The 15,497-nt window shown below is 47.4% G+C and overlaps 2 protein-coding genes across 3 annotated transcripts; one reads left to right on the forward strand and one right to left on the reverse strand.

Moving 5' to 3' along the window:
• Positions 1 to 459: 459 nt before the first annotated feature.
• On the forward strand, positions 460 to 2,131 carry LOC142587667 (P2X purinoceptor 7-like). Its single transcript, XM_075698829.1, has 3 exons — positions 460 to 708; positions 1,478 to 1,696; positions 1,931 to 2,131. Exons 1-3 carry the CDS (start codon positions 536 to 538, stop codon positions 2,085 to 2,087), a joined length of 549 nt encoding a protein of 182 aa, XP_075554944.1. The 5' UTR covers positions 460 to 535; the 3' UTR covers positions 2,088 to 2,131.
• On the reverse strand, positions 2,027 to 6,271 carry LOC142587666 (uncharacterized). Of its 2 annotated transcripts, XM_075698827.1 has the most exons (12): positions 5,594 to 6,271; positions 5,280 to 5,427; positions 4,878 to 5,075; positions 4,361 to 4,538; positions 3,926 to 4,298; positions 3,669 to 3,833; positions 3,283 to 3,466; positions 2,934 to 3,176; positions 2,699 to 2,870; positions 2,477 to 2,622; positions 2,243 to 2,420; positions 2,027 to 2,162 (listed from the first exon to the last, which is right to left on the reverse strand). In XM_075698827.1, exons 1-12 carry the CDS (start codon positions 5,924 to 5,926, stop codon positions 2,153 to 2,155), a joined length of 2,328 nt encoding a protein of 775 aa, XP_075554942.1. In that variant the 5' UTR covers positions 5,927 to 6,271; the 3' UTR covers positions 2,027 to 2,152. The 2 variants fall into 2 exon arrangements, with proteins under 2 accessions (XP_075554942.1, XP_075554943.1); XM_075698828.1 differs by lacking the exon at positions 3,669 to 3,833 and having other exon boundaries at positions 4,148 to 4,298; positions 5,594 to 6,270.
• Positions 6,272 to 15,497: the final 9,226 nt, after the last annotated feature.

Below are 15,497 nucleotides of genomic sequence, written 5' to 3' on the forward strand. Positions count from 1 at the left end.
TACAGTCTTGTCTTCTCTTCTCCTCAGACCCTGAAATGCGTGAGTTCGTTGTCAGTAAAGTTCAGTTTAAAAAGCTGCGAGTGACCATTGTTTGTGTTTATATGCAACCAGCATGGCGCATTAGTAAGTCAAATTTTATTCATTTCCTATAATGTATTCAAGGACCAGTCCTATTCTGCGGCGACTTCAATGCTCATAACGTTACCTGAGGAAGTAGCCACACTGATTCTAGAGGCAGACCTTTAGAAAAGGCTATAGACGTATGCAGCCTTGTTGTGCTTAAAGGGATACGGACACAAAATCTGAAAATTTTACGAAAATGCTGAAAATGAGTCCTCAGTGTGCGAGTACAGCGAGAACAAATGGCCACTTAGCTCATTTTTCAGCGGATGGATTTATTTTTGACGTTTTTGTGAGCGCGCGCAACGCCGCCCGGCCCACGCGAGTCGGAAGGCGTGACGTCACGACACCCTCGTCGGATAGCCAGCCGGCCTGCCGCGGTCATTCGAGGCGCGCCGCCGCCGTCATCGCGAGCATGGATACGGGTTCAGGCACCTCTACTAGCGATGAGTATACCTCTGAAGACGAGGACCGTTCCAGCTTGGCAAAAAATATAATCGCTTACGGTTACGAGCCTTCCGCGTCAAGCGACGAAGAGGAGCAGGTGGCCGTAGACGTGCCGGTCAGGCAGCCAGGGCCAGCAACATGGTAAGCCTTTTTTCTAGTAAAATTAACGTGCAGCGGCAGCAGTTTGGAAAGTAATGTTACGTAGGATGTAAAGCGCCTAGTTTCGTGACCTACGCGAGGCAGAGTGGCAGCTATTATGGCTGAATCGTAGAGCATCGTAGCTCGTCGCTTTGTGCTTACCTACGCGGTGGGCTTTCGACCGCTACGCAGTTCGTTTTTGCGTGACGAGGCACAGCATGGGTGTGGAATTTTCCAGCTGTTTCATAGCCCTGCGTTTACGGCTACTGTAACATTGACGCCATTAGAAGCCATTTACTGGTTGAACTCGTTGAGATGAGCGGCTGCGCTAGGGACCCGTCAACCAGATCACTTAGCTACACCGATTATGTGGCCATAGAGAAAGAAAAAACTTTGGCTGTAACATTAACTAGGGAAATGCTGCGTGAACCATCAAGTCATGAAATCCGAGGCTTGATCATGCAGAGACCTATGAAAACCCGTCATTTTTTGCTTCAAGTTGAAAAGGAACGGGTGAAAAAGCAATGTAGATAAATGTGCTGTGCATTTTAAATTGTCTGGCGTTCATTCAGTCGCTTTTTTGTATTTTTTATAAATTAAAACGGCGCTCATATGCTTTAATTCGATATTAGACACAGCGAAAGTGTACATAACATGACTATTTTGTTTTGTGACAATAACATGCATCCACAGGATGAACAATTTCTGTCACAACCCGAGAATATTTGTTCTTGCACAGCAATTGATAGGGTAATTTTCCTTCTTTCAACAGGTGCTCCTGCGGTCACCGCTGCGGCGACATGCCCACAGAAAAAGAGAGGGTCTGTTGTACAGAGCAGCAAAAGGTGGCAAACGCCGCTGAAACTTATGAATGCATCACGAAGCACCCGCTTTTTCAATTGTATTGCCTCAATAGGCACATACTCGACCTGGAATACCTCAAGTTGAAGCATTACTGCCCATACCACCTTGGACAACGCACCTTGAATGAGTAAGTACAATAAGAAATCAGTAATCAGGCGAGAAAAAAAAAATCCTGGAGCCCTGTTACCACTGCATATATTTCGTGCTATTGGTGCATAGCATGAACGAGACAGAGGGAATGAATCGAGGGCTCGTTTTATTTGTTAGATGAATTCAAACGAACAGTGCATGGTATGCAATAGAAAAACACGAAGTGAATTTTTTAATCTACATTGTTGTCCGTATGTTTCTTTTTTTGCAGGCAATACCGATACACTGCCTACCGACAGTTTGTTTGGTGGGTGTACAGGCGACTTGGTCAAGGTAACCGGGTCGTTTTGCCAAGCTGTGCTGTCCACAGAATCAGGAAAGAGTTCCCTACGCCAGGAGGGCATTACACTGGCTACCTGGACGCATGATGGCAGTTTCTCCTGAATAAACACCCAGAGTTTTCTTCTCAGAATGACGTGTCTTGTTCAGTGAACTACTGCAGTCTGTAACACGAGACAGGGAAATAAGTGGTTACACAAGAAGCTTCAGTTCCAGCTGCAACATGAAAGGAAAGTAGCCTTACGTTGGTAAAATATTAAAGCGCCTTGTATGTGCTGCCACGAGAGCTTCTTTGTCAGCCCGTTCAAAGTTGCTTGAAAGTGGAGGGGGCACGTTCACACTTGAACGTGCCGATGCCTCCCTGTAGGAGCTCGCATTCTGGCACAGGTCCACGGCACACTCCAGCAATTCTTTCACATAGCCTGGAACAAAGCATAGTAAATGGCAATGTGTGTGCAAAAACACGCAAACGAAGTACCGTATGTGCAAGATTCTTTCACTGGTGCGACAACGGCAGCCTTTTTTGCCTTCGGGTATTTGACCAGCCACCTCTTTGTCCCATTGTCAGTGGTTGCTTGCTGCCTTGCACTATTTTCATTATAGTGAAGTGCGGCAAGGCGTGTTCTGAAAGAAAACAGGACCATATCCGTTTACATCACAACAGTCCACCTAAACAGCTTAGGCACAAAGTATGTTTTACCTTGCTACCATGCTGGAATACCCAAAATGGGTATTTTTCGGTGCGAACTGAGTGATGGTGCTGTGAAAGCATTCAACAGCAAATGTTTGTGCACTCGTGGATAGTCGAGGAATGTCTTTGAGCAAAGCCTTGTTTAGGACGATGGCTTTCAGTTTTTGGTGCGCTGGTGATCCTAAAGGAATTCATTGGAAATAATGCAAAAATACTGAAAAAACAAAATTTCAAAGCCACATACCTTCTTCCAGCCACTTCTTCTTAGGCAATGGCTCATGCTCGCACCTCAGATAAAGGCTCTCATCATGTACGTGAATGTCAACGACATGACGGACAAGGGAGCACCACTTGGCAAGAATTAGCTCAGGTTGCGCCCGGCTTGAAAGGGCGCACCAATACAGGTGGTTGATGACAGCAGGAATCCATAGAGTCAGCTCCTGAAACTTCTTGAGCTTCGCTGCGGCTGTCAGCTTCTTTTTGAGCACTGTACAAAAATAGAGATAACCAGATGCATCATGAATAAAAATTTGAGAGCCCAGATATCTTAATGGTACTTGTGCTTCTAAAAAATTTATTAATGCAGAACCTACTCTTGGCAACGTGCCAGCAATCAAAGCTGTGCTCTATGCAGGTCTCCTTTGATGTAAATGCCTTTATCTGAGAATGACGGTCAGTCACAAGAGTTGAAATCTCGAGGCCATTAGCCTCGCATATTTGCAGTGTCCTCCTGAGTCCTTCAAGCTCCATATGGTTGCTTCCCTTGGTTTCATTTGACTGCAACATAAGCATCATTAAACCAAGCACATGTGCATGTAGTCACGAATGCTTGCAGGTTTCTTGGGAAACAACAGTGCTGTCTTATTGACAGCGCTGTTGTTTCTGAAAGGTTGTGTACAACCAACTAGTCTACCCATTACCTCCTAAGCAAGCCTGCAGATTTTCCTATAGCACTCTCTCATGCAACAATAATAACTACCTGGAGAGTTTCGATGTGCAACACCTTGTTCTGCTCTATATCCAGAATAGAGTATGTGCCATACTTGGCAGAATGTCCAGGGGAATCTGCCCTACCATCCCCAGCAACCTGGAGTGGACGGCCAATGGCTTCATCAAAAAGCACATTTTGGTGGTGTGTCCAGACCTTGAAGTAGTGAACGTGTACGGCTCATGAATCTATATGCATACACTGTAAGGTTGGTCACATGACCTAACCAATTTGATGAGCCTACGCACCTTGGTGACTGCAGGAATGACGAATGCATTTTGGACTCTGAAGTGTGTTTTGTCACTGCTGCAGGCAACACCCACACTCCTTAGTGCTCTATAAAACTTCGAAGCTTTGCAGCCTGAAAAAAATACTGCCGCAGAAAGAAGCAAGCTACCAGCTGCCTTCCAATTAATTATTGGCTGTGTTGCCCATGTAGAGACATGATGGTTTATGCACATGCGTGTCACCTGCAATAATATGCCTTTCACAGTTTTGTCAATGGCTCTGCATGGATGTGAACACAGAGGGCAGACCGAGAGCAGTTCATCCAGGCTAGACTCGAAAACAATGAACTTCCTCTCTTCATAAAGAGGCACCGCTGTGTTAACAGTGCTGTCTCTGAAAAAAGAAAAAGATTTGTTTGAGCACTGCACAATATTATATGATGGTCTAATACATACTTATCCAAACTGACATCAGAGAGTACATAGGAAGGATCATATTGATTTCGGTTTTCATTTTCATCCATTTCGTCTTCAGATGCATCCGTCCATTCTGGCAATGGTGTCGAAGACCGTGGTGGCATAAAGGAGCTAGTTGAAATACTACGTTTGTCCCCGTGGATGTTAACCTGTGTTGCTGGAAAAAAAATAGCATAAGCGAAAATATAATTTAGCAGCAACAGTAGAACTGCTCCGATATGCTATTTTCAACAAAACGCCAGGAACAACACGGATACAGAAAAAACAGACGCGAAGGTGCACTCGTCTGTGTCCAGGTTGTTCCTAGTGCGGTGGAAAACGACATACCTGCACCATCTGGCTCAATGTGCCAAAAGAACTTTAGGTGCGTTGATTAGTAATGACAGTGCAAATATTTTATGCTGGTAGCTGTTACGTATATATGCTATGCATAGCGAGGCTAGTTACAAAAGAGCAGTGACATAAGGATGCACATTGGTTCCTCTGATACACCTACCCCAGTCTCTACAGATCATTGATGTCTGAACAGCTGCATCAGCCTGAAGTGGTTTTGCTGTAATTTGTCTTTCATTGGCGGCGTGAGGTTCTGCTGCAAATTGCTGGAGAAGTGCTGCAGAGCATTTCTCCTGATGTGCCTCACACTCACTGCTCTGCCTGCTATTTGTACATGCCTCTGCACTGCCTTCACGGGAAACTGAAAGAGATGGAAACAGTTGACAAAACTATTTAATGAACACACACCAAAGCATAAAATTTTATCAAGATGACCTGAAGATTTTTACGTGCATTTTTGTTTTCTTCCCTTTACACCCACGCAAAGAAAATCGCTCTTTTTAAGATAAAACGCTCCATTGACAAATATGAAATACGTTTGTTATTCGTGAATTATGAAATGTACCTGCTTGGGTGACTTCTTCAAACGGAACATGATCAATTGGAGGTGTATGCATTTCGCAAGCATCACACTGTGGTCCTTGGATGTGAACTGCTTCTGTGTGGCAGGCTTTTTCTGTGGTAGGTTGTTCTTGCAATATTTGATCAATGATCTGCAAGATACGAATACGAGAGTGCACATGAAAACGGGGCACAAAACACGTAGGTAGAATGTACAGGTGACGAAATTGTGTATTCAGTCATGCACGCATAGTTATTTATGCCGTCTTTGTGAGCAACTACACGGGAAGGCGGCAAATGAACGGAAACGGTACCAACCTCTTTTCGTCTCCTCTTTTCAAACGCGCCGCTGATCCTTCCTGCCTTGCGTTTTCGTGAGAAGACCGAGGGCACAGCGTCAGGCTTTAGGCGTTGCCCTTTGAGCGGCATGCCGAGGCTTTTCAGCACAGCCGGGCTTGTCGCATAATCATCGTCGACGAAGTGGTCCGCGCAAATGAAGTCATTTTTTAGAGGTTTCCAGGCTGGGCGTGATGGCTGACAGGCACGTATCCAAAGTTTACGCACCTTCTCGTCTTTGGGAAACGTGTGTGACGGCGAGTCACGACCGACGATGCTGTTATAACAGCCTTGGGCGCAGCAGTGTCTGGGCATTTCCTTCCACCGCGACGAATGCGTCGATACCAATCGACGACCGTGGGAACACACGTGTAACTCACTACCAGCGTGGAGCGCCGACGGGGATTACGTTTCAGACGGACCACGTGCGAAGATCGCCGATAGCGGTAAACAAACGCGGCAAGCGACCGACACTCCGGAAAGACTGCGACGGCTTTGGCTGGCCTTGGCCGCGCGCGCGCGCGCGAGGGTGTCATGACGTCAAATTTCAGCTTCTGCCGGCGGCCGCTTGGAGGCAAGGCGCAACAGAAAATTGCAAAAGAAAGATGTTTCTCGTTCCTTTTTTCAAAGCAGCTTGTTGTAATCGTCATTTTCAAGAGATCAACTTTTGTTCTCACGCATAAAATCACCCGCCAACTTTTGTGTCCGTATCCCTTTAATGATGCATAGGTAACAATTTTAAGAGACTGCAATTACGCTAGTTGCCCTGGTCTCACTATAGCCTCCCCTGACGTTATGCGAGATATTAGATGGTGCACGGATCAGACACGGTGTAGTGACCACTACCTAATTCTCATAGCATATCTCGTTATGCATCAGACAAGATCTCCTAGAGTAACTAAACTTATTGGTAGCTATTTCGAAAATATAATTCTGCGGTACAGAACCAAGTAGATGACCTGGACACGTTCATATAATCTGCACTTAGCAATTACTCCTGGGCTACACGATACACAGCTATTCCGAAAGTACAATACAGTGTCGACGCATACTATGAACGACTCCAAGCAGTTAGAGGGAGAGCAGATCATCAATTTCGTCGTTCCTGACGGCTTGAGGATTATCGTGAAAGTCAACCTTCACACCGAAAATCTAACTGGGACATGCAAAAACTCGGCCAGCAATGGTGGCGGCAGTTCTGTACGTCACTTACACCCTTCACTCCCTTACCGAAAATCTGGAGGTTAATAAACACCCTTAGCCATCTGGTATTACAACGTCGCCCCTTCAAAAGCCTTGATACAGCTCTTGGCTTATCTGAACGCGAAATTGCAAACAGGTTATGCGCGGCACTAGTTAATTTCGCACAGCCTGCATCAATTCAAGATAAATCTATCTTTTCGGTGCAGCAACAGATTAAATTTGCTTGCAATTTACCTCATGCCCAGCTTCATATTCTGTTCTCTCTACAAGAACTGCATCCTGCCCTCTCGAAGACACGCCAAAGAACCGCGACTGGTCCTGACAACACCTCTTATTGTTTTTTAAAGAACCTCGGTCCAATAGGCACGTCCACTCTTCTACACGTCTTCAACAAGACGTGGAACGAAGCAAATGTTCCTGCGAATTGGAGGATCGCTAACGTGGTCCCATTGCTAAAAGCCGGCAAAACACCACTGTCTCTTGACTGCTTCCGCCCTGTTAGTTTAACAAGCTGTGTTTCAAAGGTGATGGAAAAAATGATCGATATTACTGCAATGGTACACAGAATTCAGCAGTTGTCTATCAGATCAAATGGCTGGTTTCAGAAAGCATAGATGTACAATGTACTGCATTTCTGACTTGGTATCGTTTGCTGACCACAAGATTAGCTCTGGGAACATTTACCTTGCTGTGTTTACTGAAGTTAAGAAGGCCATTGACTAGGTCAGTCACCTTCATGCTCTACTTGAAATCTCAACTCTCGGAATGCATGGACGGATTCTCAAATGGTTCGCTAACTTCTTGAAAGATAGAAAGATATATTATAAAGGAGATTTATTGGGGTTCGAGGCGACCGTCGGTTCTAGGATGCACCGAGCAGTTCGTGAGCTCGAGCCTCCACCGTGGGCCTGATGCTGCCGATGCTGCTGACTGTGTACGCACGTTCGTTACCTTCCTTACAATGGCCCCGCGGATATAAAGGAGCCATCCTGGCGATTTTGTTTTCTGCAAGGACTGTAGAATGGTGATACGGCTTGAGATGCTGAACGTGAACGACTTCGCGGTTAACGTCGCATGTCGGTCGGCGGCGTGAGCGGCTCAACCAGGTAATTAACGGGTGATTTTCTCTCCAGAACGCGGTATGGACCGTCGCACTTCGGAAGGAGTTTTGAAGCGAGCCCAGGCGGGCGGTGTGGCACTAACAACCAGACGAGAGCGCCCGGGAGAAAAGTGGGAGTCGAGTTCTCGGCATCGTGAACGGCTTTCTGACGGTTCTGGTCGTCTGAGGTGAATCGGCGGGCCAGCTGGCAGCATTCCTCGGCGCGTCTGGCGGCTTCCGAAATCGGCAGGCATTCGGATGGGTACGGCCGGTAGGGCAGAATGGTGTCGATTGTGTGCGAAGGATGACGGCCGTAAAGAAGGTAAAATGGTGAGAATCCGGTAGTGGCCTGAGTCGCGGTGTTGCAGGCTTAGGTGACTAACGGAAGAACTAGGTCCCAGTTAGAGTGATCCGGTGAGACATACAACACGAGCATGTCACCAAGAGTTTGATTAAAGCGTTCCGTGGTACCGTTATACTGTGGGTGGTAAGCACTGCATTTACGATAAACAATAGCGCATTCAGTTAGCAGTTGTTCGATGGCTTCAGATAAGAAGGCGCGGCCTCTGTCGCTTAAAAGTTCACGTGGACCTCCATGACCAAGAAGAAAACGGCGAAGTATGAAATTGGCGACCTCCTGTGCTGTAGCATTTCGTAGAGAAGCAGTCTCCGCATAACGGGTTAAGTGGTCTACCGCAACGATTATCCATCTGTTGCCGGTAGGAGTCAATGGAAGTGGCCCGTAGAGATATATGTCCACGTGATCAAAGGGTCGGGATGGGCATTGTAAAGGCTGGAGTTCACCTGCGGAGTTGTGCGGTGGCGCTTTGCGGCGTTGGCACACATGACGAGAGTGGACGAACTTTCGAACAATATTGTACATTCCCCGCCAGTAATAGCGCTGTCGAAGTCTTTCGTAGGTCTTGAAGACTCCCGCGTGGCCACACTGAGGGTCGACGTGGAACGAGGAGCAGAGCTCTGATCGCAAGATTCTCGGAATGACGAGTAACCAGGTGCGTCCCTCTGGGGCATAGTTGCGTCGATATAATAGCTGGTCTCGAATCGCAAAATGAGGAACTTGGCGCCGAAGCGTACGTGACGACGGAACTTTCGACGTATCCGAGGAAAAGTCGAGCAGAGATGCAGTCCAGGGATCATTACGCTGTGCAGCAGCGATAGTGCCGACGTCCAGAGAGGATAATGTGCACTCGCAGGAGGAGTCGTGGCTGGCCTTCATGGGAAGCCGCAATCGGGATAGCACGTCAGCGTCGTAGTGCTTTCGCCCGGAACGGTAAACCACGTGGATGTCATATTCTTGGATTCGCAATGCCCAGCGGGCAAGGCGGCCCGATGGATCTTTGAGCGTCGACAGCCAACATAGTGCGTGGTCGTCAGTCACTACGTCAAACGATAGGCCGTATAAATATGAACGAAACTTGCCAAGTGGCCACACATTGGCCAAACACTTCTTTTCTGTAACGCTGTAATTGGTATCCGCCTTGGTTAACGTGCGACTCGCGTATGCGACGACGTGTTTTGTGTGGCCAGGCTGACGCTTTGCCAACACTGCGCCAACGCCTACACCGCTTGCATCGGTATGGATTTCGGTTGGCGCTTGAGGGTCAAAATGGCGAAGAATGGGTGGCGTCGTGAGAAGACGGCGCAAGGTTGTGAAGGCGTCATCACACGCTGGAGACCATGATGAGAGATTTCTAGCACCACCAAGGAGCGGCGTGAGAGGCGATATAATTGACGCAAAGTTTCAAACGAATCGCCGGAAGTAAGAGCAGAGGCGGATAAAACTGCGTAGCTTTTTCATAGTGGTAGGTTTTGGGAACGCAGTAACCGCACGTAGCTTCTCGGTATCCGGGCGAATGCCCTCCTTTGACATTACATGGCCTAAAATGTGAGCTGATGAACAGCAAATCGACACTTCTGCAGGTTAAGTTGCAACCCGGCGTTTGTCAAGCAAGTTAGTAAGGTCTGGAGGCGGAGCAGGTGCGTTGCGAAATCAGGGGCGAACACCACCATGTAGTCAAGATAGCAAAGACAGATTTTCCATTTCAGGCCACGCAGAACAATATCCATCATTCTTTGGAACGTAGCAGGTGCGTTGCAAAGTCCGAAAGGCATGACGGGGAATTCATGCAAGCCGTCTGGTGTAACAAAGGCAGTTTTCGGGCGATCGGCCTCTGCCATCGAAACCTGCCAGTAGCCTGACCGCAAATCTAGCGAAGAAAAGAACTCGTCTCCCTGCAAACAGTCCAGAGCATCTTCGATTCGTGGTAATGGGTAGACGTCCTTCAGCGTGATCTTGTTCAACCGTCGAAAATCAGCACAGAAGCGGATGGAACCGTCTTTTTTTGTGACGAGGACCACGGGAGAGGCCCATGGGTTTGCGAAGGTTGAATGGCGCCTCGACGGAGCATGTCATCGACCTGGTCAGCAATGACGCGACGTTTCGTAGAGGACACGTGATATGGTCTTTGTCGCAGCGGTGAGTGAGAGCCAGTGTCGATGTAATGCTCAACCGTCGATGCACGGCCAAGAGATGTTTGCGCAACGTCGAAAGAACGGCGGAAGTGCTGAAGGATTGCGAGAAGTTGAGATCGCTGCGAATGCATCAAATCTTCGGCGATGAATGGGCTGAACACACCAATCCATGTTGCGTCGGGTACGGAGAGGGCACTCAGTTCATGGATGGCAGTAGAAGGCACTTCGTCGAGGACGGCGACAATTCGTGTTGAATCGACCGACTCGACGTAACCAAGGCATTCGCGGCGGAGCAGTGATAGCGGCGATGAAAGATGATTGTAAATGGGCATCGGGCTGACACCGGTGGCAAGGTCAAGAGCTGCAAAGGGTAAACGAAGCGCTTTTCGGGTAACAAAGTGATGAGAGGGCATGAAGAAGACCGTCTCGTCGGATCTGGTACTACCGAAGACTGGTACGAATGCTGAAGAGCACGGGGGAATACAGGTGTCTTCTTTCACAACAATTTTAGCGGCAGGATGAGCATCGACGGAGGCCAGGTCACCAACGTGGCAAAGTTTAATCTCAGCCCGAGCGCAATTTATGATGGCATTGTGGCGTGAGAGAAAATCCCATCCCAGAATGAGGGCGTGGGAGCACGATGAAATATCTATGAATTCAGTCGTGTACAAAACGTCCTGTATGGTCACACGGGCAGTACAAGCAGCGGTAGGGCGAATAGGTTGTGCTCTCGCCTTTCGAAGCGACAATCCAGAAAGAAACGTCAACCCTTTACGAAGAGAACGGTAAAACCTGGCATCCATAACTGAAATGGCGGCCCTGATATCGGCAAGGGCGACTTTAGCGACATCTTCGATAAAGAAATCAATGACATTGGGAGGTAAAGCAGGAGGACTTCGGCATGTCGACACTTGCGCAGTTCTTGCCTCAGGAACTGCGTCATCTAGTTTCCCTCTTCGTTAGAGACGGATCGTCGACGCATAGGAGAAAGCGATAGGCGACGTGGGGAGGGTGATCGGAGGCGTTCGAACCGAGTACGGCGATCAGTCTGAGAGCGAGCTGGTGATAGGTCGAAGGGACCGTAAAGCGCATTTGAATCAGGCGGCACATAGGTCGCTCGGCAATCGTCATCGAACGTCTGCGATCGGCGGCGGCAGAACCTTGCGACATCACCTGGATACCTACATGCGAAGGATATAGGACGATTGTCCGACGTACGCTACGGGTTAGCGACGGCAGTGGTGGTCCAGGGGACGGGAGGGGGAGGGCGGTGCGCAGGCTGCTGGAAGCGACGCACGGGCACAGTGCAAGGAGCCATTGCAGCAACCATAGCATAAGTGACTGGTGTAGTCACGACATCCCGCTGGTGAACAGCCGACAGCGCTTCCGCGACCTCTTCATGGATCACGTTTCGGAGATGAGAGGGCAAAGTGCTGGCTGACTCCTGAGTAACGGACACCAGAGATAGCTGTCATGCGACTTCTTCGCGCAAGAAATCCTTGATTTAGGTTATCAGAGAGGCTTGTTCTGGGCCGGGGGTCAGGCTGTAGAGTGACGCCGCATTTGGTGTGGGATTTCGCCTTGTCAGAGGTCGCTGCTTGCGTAATTCATCATAGCTCTGGCACAAGCTGATGACATCGCCAACACTGCGCGGGGCCTTGGCCAGAAGCATCTGGAACGCGTCATCATCGATTCCCTTCATGACGTGCTTGATCTTTCCCGCTTCCGTCATGGCAGCGTTCACATGCCTGCAAAAATCTAGAACGTCTTCTATATAGCTGGTGAATGTCTCACCCGTGTGCTATGCGCATGTACACAAACGCTGCTCGGCTCGGAGTTTCCGGTCAAATACTTCTGTAACCGACATCTTGAACGCCGACCACGTTCCGATATCCCTGTCATGATTTCTGAACCAGAGACTGGCCGCGCCCGCGAGGTAGAATGATACGTAAGCCAGTTTGTCCGAGTCATTCTATTTGTTGCGAACGCTCACCCTTTCGTAGGACGACAGCCACTCTTCAACATCGTTGTCATCGGTTCCGCTCAAGATAGGAGGCTCCCGCTGGCGAACGGTGCCAGCGCAAGGGATGGGTGGCGACGGAAAAGTCTATTGGTCGGCGTCCGGCATCACGGAGGGTAGCGTCCGAGAACGGAGTTCCAGGATGGTAGAATGGAACGTTACCCCGCACGGCTCCAGCACTTATAAAGGAGATTTATTGGGGTTCATAGCGACCGCCACTTCTAGGATGCACCTAGCAGTTCGTGAGCTCGAGCTTCTGCTGCGCGTTATATGCTGCCCATGCTGCTGACTGTGTACGCACGTTCGTTATCTTCCTTACAATATATAAATACAAAAGATGGACAAATCGATGCATACACCATACACAGAGGAGTTCCGCAAGGAAGTGTGTTAAGCCTACTTCTCTTCAATGCAGCAATAGCAGTTTTACCAGCAGTACTTCAAGCAAGTGCATATGCATATAGACATCGGACAAGTCTCTAGAAGTGGTCAAGCATCGGCTGCAAGAAGCTTTCAATGCAATAGGCGATTATTTAAGAGAACAGGGCATGCAGATATCTTACGCCGAATAAGCGGTTTTGCTTGTCACAAGAAAAAAGGCTAAAAATTTGGTCTTTCAACAGACAACCGTGAGATCGAGCTCATTCTGGAACATCGTTCTCTCGGCGTCATTTTACACCACCAGCTTCGATAGACTCATCATTTTACAACCATGGAGGACCAAATTAGTTGTGTGATAAATGTTGCCCACAGAATCGCAGGCATGGAGTGGGTAGGAACAACTGCATCCCTCCTTCACGTCCACTCAGGACTTGTCCGTCAGAGAATTGCTTACTCCGCTCCTGTATTGCACAAATTATCTGCGACATCCATCTTCCGGCTACAGCTGTTGCAGGCTCGAAGTTTACGAGTGAGCCTAGGAGTCCCGTAAGCTACGTCTAGTCACCTCACTATTGTAGCGCGGGAACCATATTTCACCGTAATTCGCAGCCTGAAAGCATGCTAGGTAAAGCACGGAAAGCCAAAAAGGAAAAACAGTGGAAACACGCATGGGTATCAGATGGCAAGATCCTGATGCGCAAGACAGATACCTCGCATGTTCTACATATAACCTGTGACGCTGATCTTGCTCAGGTAGTCTAGAAACATGGCCTTTTCCGTCGAGGAAATCAGTGCTAAGTGGCACGAGAGCGAAAACCTTTCCATTTTTCATTGCAATGTCCGCAGCATAAATAAACATTTAGACCAACTCACTGTACATTTATCGCAACATTCTTTCCAGTATGATCTTATCGCTGTAACTGAAACCTGGCTTAAGAAAGGAGAAATACCGTACATACCGGGTTACACAACGCTATCTTTACCAAGAGATAGCACCGCACGAGGGGGTGGCGTTGCTCTTTTTATAAAAAACGGCATAGATTATCAACAGCTCTCGGATTCCTCTCTGAGCTCTAATACCACAGAAGCACTTTTTATTCGCCTTAAGACAGACGTCGTAATAGGCGTGGTATATCGTCCACCAAACACGTGCACAAGTCAGTTCATATCTGATATGGAGTCCATTCTGGTTCCTCTGATGTCTTTTAATAATCAGTTAGCAATAGTTGGTGATTTCAATATCGACTTATTAAAGGATGACTGTCCAGATTATATTTTCTTACTGGAATCGTTCAACCTCAAGAATGTTATCAATGTGCCCACTAGAATTACACATCAGTCTGCAACAATTATTGATCACATCTTATGTAACCGTGATATGGATGCCTGCGCTGGTGTTTGTAACCAAAACATTGCTGATCACTGTTCAACTTTTCTGTTTCTGCCACGGTCGGGTATCGATTGTATTTGCCCTACCCATACCAATGTATTTTCACGGGTGGACTACGCGCATGTCAGGCGTTTGCTCGAATCTATTCATTTCGAAAATCTGTGTCACAGTGACGTTCACACAGAATTTGCTAACTTCGTATCTGCTGTTTCCGATGCAATTACTAAGTCAACACTGAAGTTTTCTCGGCGCAACTACAAACATGCCATATGTCCTTGGATTACTGAGGAAATACTCACAGTATTGAAAAAGAAGGATTCATACTATAATAAGCTCAAAAACAACAGAACAAATGCTTATTACTTGAAACAGTTTAAGTATTACAGAAACAAATCCGTGGCGCTGATGAGAAAATCAAAGAAATTGTATTATACTAATTTGGTTAATCGTCAAGGAAATGACACAAAGCAAGTATGGAAGATTGTAGGAGAAGTTACGGGAACAGCTAAAAGAAAACAGATTGTTCCTGTCAACTTGTCAATAGAGACTGCAGACCAGTTTAATCAGTTCTTCACAACATACGGTCAGAACAGTGCGCAACCTACTCCCTTAGCTTCAGTGACATCCGACATACCTCGATGTATTAATAATGAATTCAGTTTCTCGAACATTACTAGCGATGAAGTTGCAAGTGTTGTGGCGAACATGCCCACGAATAAAGCGGCCGGGCCAGATGGCATAATGGCTAAGGTAATCAAGGACAACATTGATTTGTTTTGTGTTCCTTTGTGCAGAATATTCAATCATGCGATACACTCTAGCTTATACCCCGATACTTTAAAAGTTGCAAAAGTTGTTCCGATATTTAAAACTGGTGACCCTAACAACCCGTCTAGTTACAGGCCAATATCTGTACTGAGTGTCGTCAATACCATTTTTGAAAAATTAATTGCTTTCCAACTGAAAACCTTTCTTGATGTTAATCATATTATTTGTCCTCAGCAACACGGATTTGTTTCTAGCAGGTCCACGTCCACGGCTGTAGTTACTCTATCACAGCTTATCCTATCTGCTCTTCATAACCATAATGTTGCTGTAAGCGTATTTATAGACATCAAAAAAGCTTTCGACACAGTTTCACACTCCATTCTTTTAATGAAACTGGAAGCATATGGTGTGCGTAGCGGGGCCCTTGAATTCTTTAAAAATTATCTTTCTTCACGACAGCAGCAAGTTGTCCTCAAACAGTTCAAGTCTGCATACCAAACTGTTACGTGTGGTGTACCCCAGGGGTCAGTTC

The sequence above is a fragment of the Dermacentor variabilis genome, chromosome 7 (genome assembly GCF_050947875.1).
Source record: "Dermacentor variabilis isolate Ectoservices chromosome 7, ASM5094787v1, whole genome shotgun sequence".
NCBI lineage: Eukaryota > Metazoa > Arthropoda > Arachnida > Ixodida > Ixodidae > Dermacentor > Dermacentor variabilis.